The sequence below is a fragment of the Phaethon lepturus genome, unplaced genomic scaffold (assembly GCF_000687285.1).
Source record: "Phaethon lepturus isolate BGI_N335 unplaced genomic scaffold, ASM68728v1 scaffold8579, whole genome shotgun sequence".
In the NCBI taxonomy this organism is placed as follows: Eukaryota; Metazoa; Chordata; class Aves; order Phaethontiformes; family Phaethontidae; genus Phaethon; species Phaethon lepturus.
The window spans coordinates 73,080-90,818 of record NW_010564180.1 but is presented as its reverse complement, the minus strand read 5'-3'; the positions used below and the strand labels follow the sequence as shown (position 1 = coordinate 90,818).

Here is a 17,739-nt window from a genome sequence, read left to right as displayed (position 1 = left end):
ATAAAATAAAATAAAATAAAATAAAATAAAATAAAATAAAGTACACTGCCCCCTCCCAAGCCCCAGTGCAATTAAGACATAATGGGCCCAATTCTGACTTATGTCATGTGCCAGCCAGGAGTAACTCTGGGAGCCATACACTACTGTGAAACTGATGCAAATGAGAAAAGAATCAGGTCTATTGTTGATGGAACAGAATGCTGTCACCAGAGAAAGGCCTCCCACTGTTAGACAAATGTTAAGGCAAAGCTAAGACACTTATTAGCAAAGGAGGCAACATTTATCTTGGAACAATGGCTTAATTTGGGTTTCACACCATGACTGATGTGTATGTCACCATTTAATCAGATGGATGAGTGCAGCCAAATGATGGGTTTTGTTTCTTTGCCATCAAGGAGTAAAAAGATTCCAACTTTCAGGACGGACTGCTCTGGCATTGCAACCGATCAGAAAATGCCCAGGCATAAGGAAGAAAGAATGGGTGAATAGGAAGCTGTAACTTGTCATCTTCTGCTAAATAGTGTTGCGTCCTCCCGTACGAATATATTTAACGTTCCTCAGGAAAAACCCGTCTGTCCATGCGTTCGATTGCGACGAAAATCAGACTCCTCGCATAACCTCTTGCCAGTTTGGCACTGGGGGACATTGAAAAGCTGAACTAGCTGATATCCATTTCCTTTGGAATAATAACACACTGAAATTAATTTGAGAGTCATCTTCTACTTGCTCTGTGGGAGGGTACATGGCCTGGATATGCCAGTACTCATAAGAAACCAATCTACACAATGTCTTTGGAAAGGTGCTGCTGTACTTAAAGTAACAAGACGCTTTCCAGTGATGGTAGTGAATCCCTTTTGTTAACCGTAAAATCATAACTGAAGAACTACTTGTTTGCTGCTGCTGACGTTACCTGAACTCCGCACTGGACATCTGTATGACATCGCTAGCATCGGCACCCGGAATGAGAGTATGAAATAGGTGTAGTCCAGGTACAGAAAAAAGGAAGTGCATCACAGACACTGAAACTGGGTAAATAGCAAGGAAATTCTGACATCGATATGTGAGCGAGCAGTGCCACCTAGCCTGTGCTCCGACTTGTAGTGCAGCACTTGCAAACGGTTCTGGGATGCTTTCTCATCTGTTCAATCATTTTTTAAAGTATAATTACCAGAGTGCTTATGTTTTGCAGTTAATGCTGTCGAGCCTTTTAAACTAATTGGTCTTTTACAGAAAATTTAACTGAAAATTAGAACATCTTTTAATAACATTGCTTTAACTTTAATAGCACTTTGCCTTTCATTTATAATTACTCTAAAATTGTCATTTTCCAAGTCATATCTGCCTTTTTTTTTGTGTTTGCTAGTAGTTTTTTACGGATTTCTTTTAAGAAGACTCCTCCTCCACTGCATGCGGTTTTTAACATGGCTTTCAAACAAATATTTTAACTTGCTTTTCTTTTTCAGTTTGAGGAATTCTGTTGAACAAATAATATATCTCCAAACCTGAGGAACGACTGAGCCATCAGTACATATATATACTTATATCAGTAACTTATACCAATAACAAAGGGCCTTTAAGACGGCATCAACAGCAGAAAATAAATAACAGCATTTCACAGTTTGAAAATCTATTGATTCTCAAAATACTGTCCGAACTTTAAAGAAGTTTGGGACACTTTATGTTACAATATGCTGCTTGCTAATCCCCTAAACAGACTTGCACAAAAAACAGGCTTGTGTTTCAAAATGTCCATATCACAGATTAGAACAGTTTCTTTTCTGTATCACTAAGACTGTGAGGATCCCTGAGGGAGAACTCTTGAGTAAGGGATATACTGAAAAGGTATTTTTCATGGTTTTAACTATTGTCTTCCGTTATGTGCTTTCGTTTACACGAAGAAAAAGTAGAATTTAGTACTATTGAACAAAAATCAAGACCTCAAGTTCTAGCACAAGGAAATAAATTCTAGGATGTCGAATGTTAAATGTGGTTCTGGAGATCCTTGCCTCTAATGGCACCACTCCGACAGTGCATCAAGCCTATTGTCAGTGGTATGCATGGGAGGCATGCCAACCTGCCAGAACTTCCGTGGTTCTCATAGCTTCAACACCAAAAGGAATAACAGAGAAGCTTTGGCTCTCAGGCCTACTGTTCAAACCTTTGAAGGTACTGTGTGTTGATAAAACTGGTTTGTTTCCTTGCACGCACCGGATCTTCTGGAGTAACTATCTTGACAAGACCCAGAAAAGGAAAAAGTACTTCTCCTCAAAAATTTGCTTCTCTTAAACAATCCTATGTCATGTAACTTTTGGTAGATGAAGATAATATTTTTACAAAACATCCACATTGTCTACAAGATGCTTCCAATCCCATGGTTTTTAGTCACGTTCAATTTGCTGATGAGAATGTGCTTTGCTTTTCAGGAGTGGCGCCAGCTTGAGAATGATAGACTACGTATATTCTTTCCCTGGGTTTGCATATGTTATAACAAAACATCAATATATCGTTCAAGCCTCTGATGGCAGTAGATATCTCTTCAAAGAAACAATAAAGATTAGCTGGTGCAGTTTAACAATAGCCACTGCCACACTTAAAACATGAACCGTTCCTACAGTCTTCACACAGAGGACAACAGAGCACTTTAAGGGAAGCCTGGAGAGACCACTGTTACCAACTCATCAAAAAGACAATGCGGTTTTAGAGCTCGTTATTGTCTTCTGAGCAACGATCTTCGAACTACCACGCTGTGAATCATAGGCTTGTGGAATATATTGCCTTTGCTGCAGAGGACAAACTGTGTGTAGGTAGCCGGTAGATAGCATTTTGAAAAGCAAACTTCATTAAGCATTTTATCTTTGAAATAAGAAAACTACAGACAATTTCAAATTTAAAATATCTAATACTGTCATCTTATAGGAAATAACACTAAACTATCAGAACGTAATGATCTTCAGCATTCAGATTTGAATCAGAAAGTGACGATGCGTTTTCTAACCTGTGACTCATGAGTAGGGTTTATTCCACTACTTCTATGTTAATAAAATTATATAAAAGAAAATAACAATTTAACACTGATCAATACTGTTGAATTATTATTACTCAATAAATGAATAATTTAGCAAATTATTTTAAATATATTTTGTACCTCTTTTTCTATATACATACATCTACATGTATGTTTCAGATTACTTACAGGTCAGAAAGGATACTGTATGCATGTGTATTATTCTACTTTGTAACCTTTCTTACACCTGTTTTACTTAAAAACTCCACTACTGTGAGAAGAGATTCATTCTTAATGGAACAATTAATGCACTGTACATTCACATTGCAGATCATATAAAGAATTTACATTCCAGAGATATCTACAGAGATCATAAGTTGGAATTTTTCTACAAAAATTAAACAATTAAAAAACCCAAATCACTAATTGGATTGAATAGTGAACTATATCCTTGTCTCAAAGTGACCTGGCATAGGCCAGTACAGTGTCAATTATTTCCTTCTTACAGAATTCCTGTGCAATTAATAGGGTGAAGGCATGACTGCATGATCTCACAATTTAGTTAGGATACTGGCCTGAAACTAGGCAGAATAAACAGAAGCTGGTCCCTAAAAACAACTGTACTCTAAAAAAAAAAAAAGGAAGGAGATGAGATAAAAGCATGAAAGTAGATTAGTTTGTGAAAAACGTTCTTTTCCTTGGAGAAGTGAAAGGAGAATACATCCTTCTCATGAGAACAGGGATGGTAAAGGGGGAACATCTCACACATCTTACACTTTCGGAAGGGTCAGGAAGAATTGTACTTTTCCAGCTCTTTACTAGGCCTTTGAGGAATAAAAGAGAAAATAACACTGCCGCCGATCAGCAAAGTGGTGAAAGAAAAGACAGGACAGTGAACAATTCTAACTGACTGAATCCTTGGCTTGTCTTCCTGATTAGTATTTTTTCTAAGTTAGAATTTTCTACTCTTGTTATCACATTTACTTCTCTGGCTTCAGGCTGCACTGTCCCTGACATATAATATGACCACTTAGATTTGAAAATGTTTGGAAAGAAGACCCTGTTGAAGAAAGGAATTGCAGAAACCGAGGGACATGTTGTCAAAAACTAAAAGTTAATAAAAGCTAGCAATAACTAAATATGTTGTGAGAATTATAGGATGAGTTCCAAGTAAAAAATTTCTGAACAGTCACGTTCCACATGTTTCTTATTGCCTCACTATCATCTACATGATATACCTTTGCACAAGAAAGCAATGGTGTCCACAACATTTCGCTCTCTTTTTGTGGTGATGCCAGTGGCAATCAGAAGAATTAACCCTACTTTTTCCAAGATTCTAGAAGTGCCCTACTGAACGATTCATTTAGGGACATGGATTTAGATAGTAACGCGAGTAGATAAACAGCTCTCAGTATAACAATTTGGAACCTCATGTTAAATTATTCCCATTTATAATGTGAAAATACTAAATATTTTGTTCATAGAGATTTTAATTCGAGAAGGTACAGAGCTTAAGTGTGCTTGCTTAGGCTTTCTGAACTTGTCGTGTCTGCAAAATATGGCTAATAACCTTCAAAAAAAGTATTTTCTGAGTTTATTGCAAACTCCTAGGTTGCATTGGAATTAGATTTTATCAGCGTAGACTGATATTATTCATCTGTGGATGGAACATATGAGAAATATAGCAGGGAATAAAAATAAGAAATACAGATACATAAATATGAAATACAAAAAAAAAATCAAATGATTGCTGTGAATCTTTCTTAAAAGTAAAAAGCTTCCTTCTGAATTTAGGTGAAGGTCAGATTTGGCTCCTTTAAGGAAATCCATTTGCGTAATATTACATGGGCTTTACAACAGATGATTCCCAGCACCGTGGAACTTTATTCCACAGGGGCCTCAGAAAACCTATGTTTAGAATTTAAGAAGGCTTTGTCCTTTCTACACCTAGCAGAGCTTAAGGTCCCTCTGAAAGCCATGCAGCTCACACAGAGCAAGGTTGATCTGAAAAGCTAGTCAATATGAAGCAAGGGAGGATGAAAAGGAGTATGACGGAGGTGTTTGCTTCAAAACTACACTATGGCTGCAAACCAAAAACCCTAGCGTAGACATAACCAAAGGTCACCATCTGTAGTTTCTGGCATGCACTTACGTTTTCATTCACAAGACAACTCGTGTGAAAAGGAGACGATGACCTTTCTTCACACAAGTAGAGTTCACTTAATGTGTACAATGGCTTTCATGTAGTTCTATCAGAGTCCCCCAGCCCTCATACTTAGAACATTGTTCATGGCTACAGGAAATGAAAAGCTTAAAACACATTTGATGCTGTCTGACATGAACAGTGAGCATAGGGACTGACACACTGAATTTGGGTCTGGGTTTCAGAAGGGAGATACAACATTTTTGGGAAAATATATCCTTCGAGCCGGATGTGAGACTCTGCTTTTAAAATTGTGGACTCATGGTAGTCCTAGATATCTCATTTTTTTTAAAGTCTCTGTGTCCAACTACAAAATAACCTAGTTTAGGCTCTGAAATTCTCTTGACATCTAAGAGAAAAGTGCCTTCTCCCGACTACCTGTGGTAAAGGGACTATGCTTTCATACTCTTTCACAATAAGTCTGATGGAAGACAATGAAAAAGGTTTAGTTTGCTTACTGCGCTCATGAGAGAGTCCAGCACGCTGACAGCAAATGCGGTTCCACATGCAAAGGGCTGTGTGAGATACAGTTCTGTGTCTGGATCATCATCATCATCTTGGTCCAAGAACTGAACATTTGAATCGTTTACTGAAAATAATAATAATAATAATAAAATCATAAGGTGCTTCTGGGTCACCAGGATGTGGCCTTACACATTACACAATCAGAAAGAAAAAGAAACGGCATATGTCTGGAAACACAGACTTGTGTCTTTGACGTCACTGAAAATGAAATCAAGAATGGATGTGAAAATGTGCATTTAAAAATCTGTTGATCATTATCTTGCTCGTAAGAGGTGGCTCTCTTGCTCTTGAGAGGTGACTATCCCTTTTCTGTAAAAGTAGCTTCATGGCGCCAGCTGCCTGCACTCAAAATGAGATACATGATGCTCTTTCACATATCGAGGCAATCCTGGTATTGGTCGGGCACAGTGGCTAAGGCTGTGTGCATGTAGAGTGAAACGTTATCACAAGACACCAAGTCAGAACCCCTTCGTAAAACACAGGCTGTCCATAAAACTCTGATATAGCCCACAGTCATCTGCTAGATGTGCTGCTGTGATTCTTACTGGAGTAGTGCTAATGCACTTACAGCTCAAAGAGGATAAACTGTCGCTTTAACATGCATCTGTCTGAATGAATGAGCAATACTCCAGCTATTCTCTTGCAGCACTGCCTTTTGTTCAAATATTTCTCTCCATAACTTCACTTCCTTAGCCACAAATTCTGTACTAGCCAGTGTGAAAAAGAATCTACATCAGGATGTTCTAAAGAAAAAGCCCAAATAAAGTCGTATTTGTCATTTAGACTTCCTCTGGCATTTCATTGTCACAGTTAAGCTTTGTCTCTACCTTATTCCACTAAAAATAGTTGTTTCCTTGAGATCAGTGTATCAAGTGGATCATATTTCATGAAATACTTCATTTCCATCTTAGTCCTCCTCAGGCATGAAACCAAAGCCTGCTTAGCTATGCCATTGAAATACCCTTTAACTTACTAAATGACAAATTAATTTCAGTTCCCACGCAAGGAAGGGAAATTAAAAACTTTTTCAGCATTTGAAACCGTACACATTGACTATGTCCCTATTCCCCACAGGAACACATCTCCTGAGCCAACCCTGGGAGCTCTGAAACCAACCTAAGAGCTGCTGTTAAACTTGATTGGGTTTTGTCTCTGGACTTCGTAGGTTGGAAGCCTTCTTCTGCCTGCTATTCTGATCTGCCTTCCTATACAGTTTAATTTTCCATCCACTTGTTTTCCAACCTGTATACACTACTGTGCTTGCCATACTTAGCTTACAAAACTTTAATAACTGTAGGTAAAGCCTCATGATAGCTGTCAAAAAGAGATGAGAATTGTTATCTTTTTTTTAGAGCCCTGATGACTCGGTACTTGGCCATGATCATACAGTCAGTCAGGACCTGACCTGAAGCGGGATTTAAAATTCCTGCCTTCCCTCTTCTTGATGTAACCACGAAAACATAACACCTCAGTGTTGTAAATAAATAGAGAAGCGTTCTGCCCTGGGAGTCAGAAGAATTTCATCCTAGCAAACACCAATACCCACAGTACTCCTTTCTTTGGACAATGGCTATCAACTTATTCTCCAGATTCTTGAGCAAAATAGTATTTGAAAGCCTGATGCATCATTTCAAATGTACTTTTTGAACAGCTTGTGCCTTAGTTTAATTTGCTAGTTGAGAGCAGGCACTATTGACAGTAGCATTCTTTATCCACTTACATCCAGCAGACTAATACCCGACTTGGACACCAGCTCGCTAGCCGTGCGTGCCGTCAGTTTCCAAGGTGCTACAAACCTAACGTGAATTCTGCAATTGTGGTTTTATCCCCAGTATCTTTATCCTCCTGACGCAAGTTCGCATTCCAGGATCTCTACGAGAGGTCCCCGGGCTGGGTGAGGCAGGCTGGAGCGTGCGGGGCTGCGCCCGAGGAAAGGCTCATCAAGCACCGCGCGCAAAAGCTGGCCAGAGCTCTCTCTGTGGAGAGGCAGCGACGCAGAAGCTTGGCTGCCTTTCTACAGCTTCAAATCCTGAGCTTCTGAGAAAAGGCTTGCTCCCCAAAATAAACAAACAAATAGCTTAAGGGAAAGTATGATGCTGGGGTTTCTTTTCTGATAGCTTTTACTTCTTCTTTGACTTCCTGTGAGAACTGCTAAGGCATGTCCACCAAATTGACAATAAGCTGAAATAACAAAAAGAGAGAGAGAGAAAAGGAGAAAAAAACTGGGGGGGGGGGGGGTGGGGCCCGGGGGGGGGGCCGCGGGGGGGGGGGGGAGTAGGGCCCGGGAGGTGGGGACCCAGGCCAAAGAAAATGAATTGGTGAGAAGGTGCTATGAAAACAGCCGGCAGGTCAGACGAGTGTGATCAAAGGTTTACTGATGCTGCGTGAAAAAAAAAAATCATTAAGAAAGGCCAGAACAAGACAGTAAATTTCAACCAGAACCACAAATAAAACACATTCAAAGCAGTGCCATGAGGGTAGCCCCTCTGATACAGCCAGATAAATAAAGTAAAAGCTGATGACAGTAAGAACAACAACAACAGAAAATAAGACAGTGATGTGAAGGAAAAAGGCTCTTCTTACCCAGTTCAGTTATCATTAGAATGTGGGTTCCACTGTTTTTTTCCTGACTGATTGAAACCAAAGGCAGAAGTTTGCCAGGCTTAGCTAATAAGTAAAGTATTTAGGGGGAAAAGAAAGTACAGAAAGAGAATAAAGTAAGGGAAAAAGACAGGTAAGGCTCTAAAAAATAAAACTGAAAAGGAAAATAAAAGGACAAAGGACCACAAATCAAGTTTGTACTTGCCGTGAAAAAAACAGAACAGCTTCTGCACTTCACATCACACCACTTGACAACATAAATACCCACAGCTAGAGTGGAAATCAGAGCCTGGTTACCTACCATGATCGTATTCTCAGGAGTAAAATGTCTCATACTATTATACAGAGTTTGGTTACACATGATTAAACAGTTCTGGACCATGAAGAAATAAACAAATGGCCTCTTACTATTGATTAAATGCACAGGAAATGTCTGCTCATACTTACTCCGTTTTTTTCTTTTCTAACCTTAGCCCTAAGACCCCTGCTTATTTGTTACACTATGCATAAAGCATCTTGTCTGATAGAGTCTTTATTTAAGAAAATGGAGAAAACCCCAAGGAAAGAGAGAAACAGATTTCAGTTATTCGAATAAAGCGAAACGACTGCTACAAATATTTTTTTAGAGAGAGTAATTCAAAACAGCTATCAGAAGAGAAAACATAGCAGTGTAAGACAGAGTATAGGTAATTTTCCTGCCTAACAAGGGAAGTGGGAAAAAGATGGGAACATACACGAAAGGATAAATGTTAGCTTTTCTTACCTAGCTCTGTTATAATAGGGATGTTGGCTCCTGTTGTAATGGAGGGTTGACGTAACAGGCCATGGACTGGACTGTTGTCTGGAGATGACCTATCCATCCCAGGGGGTGTAAAGCCTAAAACAAACAAACAAACAAAAAAACAAACAAACAAGAAAAAGAAAAAGGAAAAAAAGAAAGAAAAAAGAAAAAAAAGAAAGGAAAAAGGAAAAAATATAAAGTTTACACAGGACAAACTATAAAAAAAAATCCCCACCAACATGGAATTCCTTACCTCTACTTTTTTTTTTCCACAAAGAAGAATGGAAAAAAAAATTGCCGTTAAAAAAAATTTTACTTAATCTTCAACAATTATTTCTTAAAAGCATAATCCTTCTCAAATATGCAGGTAATTTCTCCTGTAAGATACTTGGTAGCTAATGGAGAAACTGAAACTTATTTTGTTATCCCAGGTAGCCTTTGCATCAAAACATGCAAAATGGAAAGAGTAACACTTACTTAAACATAAATTAAAAAATAAAGGCTTCAGCACTAGAGAGGTTTAATTTTGTCCTATCAGTATCTCAAATAATCCTGAAATAAACACCTTTCCCTAAACTTCAATTAACATTTTAAAGAGTATTGTTTGTAAACAGTAGTAGAACCACAAGGAAAAAGTTGCTTCCATTAGCAGGTTTTAGGTTTGACCTAGAGGTTGATCAAGGGTTTAAAATTTTCAAACTGTTTTCCAGGAGCAAGACAACCCACACAAAGTTGGGGTTTTTTCCTTTCACATGCATGATTCATAGTATGTATTTTTATGAGTATTGCAATTATAGGAATACTGGGACGGAAGGGCCCATTCTCCAGGAAAAAAAAAGCATGGAAGGAAAAAGACACAGGTTTTCAAACAGTCTATAAGAGGAATGCTTGAAAAGAAACAAGAAAAAATTTTATACCTTTGAGGATGTAAAGGAAACAAAGGTGGGAGAGGAAACATCTTGGCAGGCACTCAAAGAAAAAAAAGACCTGGAGAGCAGCAAGGTTCACCTCTAAAAAAGATTATGTTTGCAGCCTGATTCTCTACACAGTTTGAAATGGAGCTCTTGACACTGAGCATTTTTTACTTTTTTTTTAATAAAAAAATACCCAGGCAAAGCCTTTTAGAGTTTGATTGTAAGTACTGAAAAATAGACAGTTATACAAAAGCCCATGCAACAGTTGGACTGGAAAATCACAGTTGAGACTAATGCATTCCATCTCCTTTACCCGTTAATGTGTGGAAAGCATGGGAATGTTCATTTAAAGTCATTATTGCAGAAGTGATGGTGAAGACAGAGTTTGACTTCAGGGTTTCATGTAGACCAATGTCAAGTCAGCATTTTTAAGCAAATATTTGTCTGCTAGGAATGGGATTGAGCCAAGCTTACACACAATTCTGAGAAAACATACAATTTTTTTTGCCACGTAATGCGAGAGTTCTTTGACTTCACACCTGACATCCAGGGGCAGACTTTTGATCCTCTGTCATTACTGGTCGGAACCACTTTTGAACTCTCTATATACTGATTCTAAGATAATCACAACCAAATTAATTCCCGATGTAACTTCATTATCTTCTTGTAGCTTGGAAACTGTTTCACTGCGTTAAATTCATTGATACATTTATCTGCTATTGAATTCAGAAGAAGATTGTATGACATTATCTACTTCACCTTTCTTCGGCTTGGGGACTAATTTACAAACCAGGAAATCCCTAAACCAAACTGTAGTTGTTAACATGTGGTACTGGTTTTATATTGTCTTTCTGAGGGATTTATGGTTCTTTTCCAGTGATAATTACCATCACTCTTAAACTGTACCTAAACAAGACAAACTATAAGGATCACTAGATCTGGACTTCTTGATTTAATGGGATTTAAATTTTTATTTGATATTCAGTTCCATTTCTCCCTATGTTTTGTCTATGTCACATATAGAATATACAGGTAATAAAACTAGAATCACTGAGAAGAGAGACTTAGCCCTCCAGAAGGAACCAGCATGAACTTCCTTCTGACTATCACATGAAAGTTAGACACAACATGAGGACTGTAAGGACAGGATGAGTAAAAAGGGAGTGAAAAGTCTGTGAAGAAATTCCTTAGGAATAAAAGTGGATGAGGTATCTTCAACAGGATTGCAAGACAAAGACATCGCCATAGGCAAACTAAGACAGCAAAGCAATTCTATTTAATATTACCAGTGCATAGAAAATCTTTAGAAGGCAGATTTCTTAGAGACAATTGGAAATGTTGGCAATGTTAACAGTTGGTCATTTAATACTACTCGTTGTGCTGAAACCAATTTAGTAAGACCAGCATGGTGACAGCGAGTTGCATTCCCAACTGGTATCAGTTTGTAGATCGTCTCCTTGCGTCTGGCGCTGTGACTGACAGCCATACTGGCTCTTTGAATGCTTACTTCTGCATGGCAGAGCCTAGGATTCCTCAGACTCACAAAGTGAGTCTCATGGAGTTCCTTCAGGCACCACCTCACGAGTTAGGGGTAACCCTGACACTCTCACGACAGCAGGAAAATGAAAGTGGGACTCCAAAGGGAGGGAACGCTACCTGAGGACAGGTGGGTACTGGTGCGACACCGCCTTCTGCAGCAGGCTTCAGTGTTTTAAGTTTTGCATTCTGTTATGCTACAGGAAAAGCAAAACATGGCTTTTGTCACGCTACATTAAAAAAAGCTCAAGTAGCTGCAGACTCCTTGAGCAGTTAAAGTGGCAATCCCAGTTGGGTTCTCTGCAGAATTACAAGTCAAAATGGCAACAGCAAGACTTTTTACACTCCCTTATCTGAGAGCAGAGCAAAGGACTCTTGGTCCCATGCACCCTAGGGCTTGCACTGCTGGGAGGATCCCTAGAGGCCCTGGTTCTCCCTTTTTCCTGAAGGCTTTTCCCTCCCCATCGCCGGATGCCCTCCCTAAAATACCTTTCAGTGAATTGGGCTCTTCAGATGGTAAGAGCACATCAGTATTTCCCCACCAGCTAAAAGCAAATTGAAGAAAGTTGGCATAACTGCGTCTACATGTGTAAGCCCTTCTTGCTCTCCCTCTACTGCAACATGCACAGAGGGGCACGCACGCAACTCTCATTGAAGGCTATTTGTAGCCACCTCTCTGACTCTTCAAATATTTGTCTTCTTAGGACGGTGTGAGAAGATTGAAGTAAATGTGTCATTTCTGTTAGACACAGACTGTCAGTAGCTCTGTAATTGCACGCTGCACATATAGTGCATTCAGTCTGAAACGCAGGAAGCATTTTAAAGGGATTTTGTTTTCTCCTTGAATGAAAAATAGACTCTTGCCTTAGTATTTTTCATCCTATGGTCTTGGAAGATGTGAGAAATACTTGCTATCTTAATTTAATTTCCTTGTCTATGCTTAATTCAGACACTTCTAAAAATCCACTTTTTAAAAATATAAAAATATTGGAATATTTTCAGGGACAGAAAATTGGAGTATTTGGGGATTTTGTGTGCCTATGTTTGGAGTCACAAGGCATCATGCACCTTCAGGCCACATTTCTGCTCCCAAGTCACAACGTAAATTCTATAGATAGGCTCTCTATTTCTTTTGTCCAGAAAAAAAGAAAAAAAAAGTGCAGGAAAACTAACCTGCTTTATCAGAACTTTCATTTAAAGGCATGAAAAACTACAAGTGACAGCTGTGCGGATTCAGTGAATGTGACATTTCTGAATTTCTTCAACTTGACAAGTAAACACCTTAAATCGGTAATGCTATATGCATAATACATGACCTGTATTTTGACATCCATCATCAAATGCTGACTTGAGAAAATACAGGTTTGTACGTCAAGGAATAGCACCCATAAAGCAGGGAGAAATTCAGGTCACAGGGTATTAGGAAAACTCTATTTCATTACAGAAGCTGAAACAAGCTAAGGCATCAGATTTAAGATCCATTTTCAGCTGTGAAAAGATTCAATTCCTCTGCACAGAGCATTCATTTAGGAATGACACGCTTTCCTCGCAGCCTCTTTTCATTTTCCTTTTCATATTCCATTTTCTCCTTCAGTCCCCAAACCTTGTTCCATTAGCGCTCATAAAAACCGTAAAACAGGGCTGATAATTGTGATCTTATAACCACACTGTCTCCTTGCTCAACAAACTGAGGGAGCTGTGGCTACAATTGCTTCACAGGATCAACCTCTAGAGTAAAATTCACATGTCCCTGCGTACGGAAACACAGTGACAGTGGAGGGCTTCTGGAGAAAGGGACTCTCTCGACCAGCAATGAGGAGGTCAGGTGCAGCACAATCATGTCAGTTCCTGCAGCTGCTGCGTCCGACACTAAACTGCTGTAGTGGGTCAGTGACTGCCTTCGCATCACTTGGATTTTGGTTTTTTGCGTTGTGTTTTGTTGAGGGTTTTTTTCTCTTCGCTCATTAAACTGCCTTTACCTCAACCCGTTAGGTTTTTTTCTTACTTTTGCCTTCTGCTTCTCTCCCCCATCCCACTGGGGAGAAGTGAGCAGAGACCAGGTAGGGCTTAGTTGCCAGCCAGGGTCAACCCACCACCGTTGGCTTTAGTGATAACCACCACAACATCAAACTGAGGAAACCTCTAATGCAATTGTTTGATTGTTTTACCTACTTTTGGAGCAGCAGTATCCTAGAGGGAGCTGGGAAATATCTCTTTGCACAGAATCAAGACACTGAACCAGGTATTTTCTGCAGAGACCCGCAGGAGGCTCAGACTCCTCCAGAGCAGCTACCTGAGTTAAGGCACGGCAGTCCCTGACTCTCAAGGAGGGAGGGAAGGGAGGGAAGCAGTGACTCCCGACTGCCAGGTCCTCACTGATTTTGAGCACGTCAGGAACCCAGAGCCTGTGTTCCTCTTTGAGTCATGATATATTTAATCCTCTGTTTGACAGCATCTTGTTTCAGATAGGGGCAGGGGCTTGCTAGCCCCTGTTGAAGTCCAAGGCGTTTCCTCAGTTTGATGTTGTGGTGGTTATCACTAAAGCCAATGGTGGTGGGTTGACACTGGCTGGCAACTAAGCCCCTACCCAGTCTCTTGCTCACTTCCCCCCAGTGGGATGGGGGAGAGAAGCAGAAAGGCAAAAGTAAGAAAAAAACTAATGTGTTGAGGTAAGGACAGCTTAACGAATGAAATGGAAAAAAAACCAAACAATAAAACAAACCAAAACATCATTAAGATGTTCTTGTCTTTGTGGAAGGAGAATGTCAGGGAAACTTCCTCCCCACAAGAAGCCAAGGTCTTTTTCCCAAGTCTTACTGGGGATTCCCCAAGAGTTACCGAGTTGTCCTCCTGGATCCTCTCAGGAACTCAGGGGGACACGAACTGTGGCTCAGCAGTAACATGCAGGTATTCCGGGAGCCAGAGTGGCACTGCGATGACATTCAAAATCGAGGAATGCTGGCACAGCTTAACAGTGACTTCTGCCCACTGAAAGCACCAGCCATAATTGTAGTTTGCCCTGCTTACGTGTTCTTTGGAGCAACTGGCCTGATGGCCAAGTGATCTGCTGAGTGTGCTGGCCATAAACCACTGGGTTTTGTTCCTGTGCAGTTCAGCTGACTGACTAATGTCCCATGAAATGCAGGAAGGTTTGCTCTACATAGCAGTAAATAGATCCTTTTCGTTTTCTGAGGAGCCAGTAAAGGTTTATTGGGGTTTTAATGTAGAAACAAATTTGGCTCTTGGATGTGCACTGTTTCTGTTCCACTGACTTCATTGAGTCCCAGATGGGCATATTCTCAAACCAGATTTTTATGTTACATTTATAAAATATCTTCTGTTCTAAAGGGTCATAATGGATACTTTATGATCCTCTTCCCCTTTCCCCCTGCCCTTGTCCTCCTTGCCTCCCTCCCTTTTCAGAGATGTATGTTTTACTAAACTGTAACTCCATGCAGGCAGAATGCAATTTCCCAAACTGAAAATCCACTTGGCAGACCCAAAGGCTTTGGCCTTGTCATTAAAGCGCCATGTAAACTGATAGTGCCCTTTAAATAATGTTATTCTAGGGAAAGGTGCCATGGGATTCACTGGGTAATGTATGCACTAAAGTCCTCAAAAATATAATTTTAAAAGCATACATACTATTAACTAGCTCTGGCTCATCTAAAAACCATGAAACAACAATCCTATTTTGAGCACATATGAATAACACACAGGTGGTGACCTGCCAAACGCGCCGCTGGCAAGTTATCATGCAGGAATACGGGATGAGGATTTTCATTAAGCAGAGCCAAACAAAAAGAAATAATTCTCTTTAAAAAGGACCTCAGAGCTACATCCCTTTGCTACTGTTTGCTGACTACGTCCATTAATATTCCAGTGAATTCAATTGAATGATAGACTATACCTGTTATCCTCCAAAGAACAGCCACTTGGGTATACCTGGAAAGTTCAGCAGCAGTCATGCAGCTAAAGAGCTGCGGACATTCATGGGAATCTGTTACAGCCATTCAATTTAGAAACAATTCTAGCTTCAACGTCCCATGTGGTGTGAGACGGAGAGTTGTAGTTTGGCCTCAGAACCTGGAAATCCTAAATTCTGGTTTCAGTTCTGACTTTGACTGTAATTTGTGCCTGAGGATGTAATAATCTCATGGAGATTATCTCTAAACCTCTGGAAAAGGAGAGGAATGTGGGAGAGCAGATACGACTCTGAAAGATCCCAGCTCGCTCAGAGACTGCAGCATCTTCAGAGACACCGGGCCCAAGCACAGGCCAAGCTACATCTACAGAGTGCGGAGGGTGAAGAAGGGCAGGCTTCTCAGTTGTAACACCCCTCCAACGCTTTGGGACAGCAACAGCCCCCGGAGCACTGCACGCTGAGAGACGCTGTTACAGAGAACCAGCTGCCATCTCCCTCCCAAGGAGGGAGTGTATCCCCCCAACGTCCGTTCATTCCCATACTGTTGAGCTACAGAAACCTATAGCGAAAGTGTTCACATCAAAGCTCTAATGAAAGCGCGGTGGGATCACTGCTAGTTTCCGCTCCCCAAAGTGTGAGAACCGTTCCTGGGCGGGTTAGTGGTCCCACGTGCTGAAAGCGTAAAGCGTTTATAGGTCTACTGGTTCTTGCGCTGCTCTGGTGAGGCAGGATTAAGCTATAAAAAGAGAACAACTGGAGTTTCATCATCTTGGGGTGTAGCATTGAATGACACCACATTGCTCCTATTTTCAATTGTGAACGGCATCATGTGTTAGAAATATCATTATATTTTAAGCATAGTGCAGATTCATGTATAACTTAGAGGGTTTTATTTACAGGTACTTACACGAGTCTTTTCTCAGTTTAAGCATCATTTTGAGTTACACTATCAATCAGACACACACAAAAATGAAGATGAACTCCATCTGAAACTGCCTGGGGGTTTTTGTTGTTTTGTTTTGTTTTTTTCCCCTCAAAAAATCTCATGTGGCAATTACCCAAACCACAGCTCTGCCAAGATTCACCACAAGCTTACACAACCCAAAGCTACCAAAACAAATGGTCTTTCTTTACTAATGCTTTGCAGAACATAGCCTTGATGTTCTCCCCTTGCTGTTTTGCTCACTTTAAGTGAGATTATACGTAGCTACTAACCATACGTTAGTAGCTACCTATAATCCCCTCATGTCTGCTAGAATGGAAACTCTCTATACAGTAAAAATTTCTGGCCAGTATTAGTCTGACAAGAACTTCTCACTCTCAGTGGAATCAAGCACAATTTGACTGAATTTATTTTTAAATTTGGTAAAGGGAAAATAGAATTAAGTTTCCTTTTTTTTGAGCCTTTATCTTTATTTTTTCAGTGCTATAGCAATTTTGTAAAGCTCTGAGCAACTTTTTGACTAGGTTACTGATTTCTTTGGCCTGACATATCCTACTTGGGGCTTTTTTTAGCCAATAAAGACAAGGCTGAACTAGAACTCCTGTTATGCAATGCAGCCATCTTGTTTTATACACATCTGTCTTGGGAACATAAAATGTATGAGTACATCACTGACTTCTTGATCAGTCTCTAGTGCATAAGCAAACAATTCCAAAAGTGTAAAACTTAGGAAAATAATTTCTTATTTTTTAAAGCACTGTACAGCACCGAGAAGAGTAAATCACAGAAACCTATGAGGGCCATGAAGACAGGCATAATGGTAACAGCCAAGCAAACCACAATAATTGCTTGGGGCTTTTAGGCTATCAAGATGGGAAATTAAATATTAAACTGAGACACTCTGCAGGTTCTCGGAACAAGAAGGGGGGACAGGCCATCAGGAGTTTATTGCCTGATAGTTAGCACCATCTTGTAGCTGTCTTTAAGCATGTATTTTCTAAGCCATTTCCAGAAACAGAGGAATGGTTGGGTAACTTGATTGACTTAATTGAAAACACCTAGGACAACACATATTCAAAATACAAAGGGCTTCTAGAATGCAGAGGGCAATGGGTTCCAAACTACTTCACACTTATCCTGCTGCTTGGGACATGTTCGCATTCATTTTATGCTATGTTTTTACAAACTGGTCAGACGATATTTTAACTCCTTCCAATATACCGTGTGCTTTGGATTTGTTAAATTCTTCTTTTGTTTTGTAATTGTAATGTCATCTTTGGTTTTCCATCTACTTTTCCCCCACTTTC

The 17,739-nt window shown here is 39.9% G+C and overlaps 1 protein-coding gene across 1 annotated transcript in view; it reads right to left on the bottom strand.

Moving 5' to 3' along the window:
* LOC104626766 (calcium-activated potassium channel subunit alpha-1-like) overlaps positions 1-17,739 on the bottom strand; it is a 98,651-nt gene that overhangs the window by 15,658 nt on the left and 65,254 nt on the right. Inside the window, exons 6-7 of the mRNA XM_010294786.1 lie at positions 9,097-9,210; positions 5,666-5,796 (exon numbers count right to left, since the gene is read on the bottom strand). Coding sequence (XP_010293088.1) covers positions 5,666-5,796; positions 9,097-9,210 — 245 coding nt within the window. The remainder of the gene's footprint in view (positions 1-5,665; positions 5,797-9,096; positions 9,211-17,739) is intronic.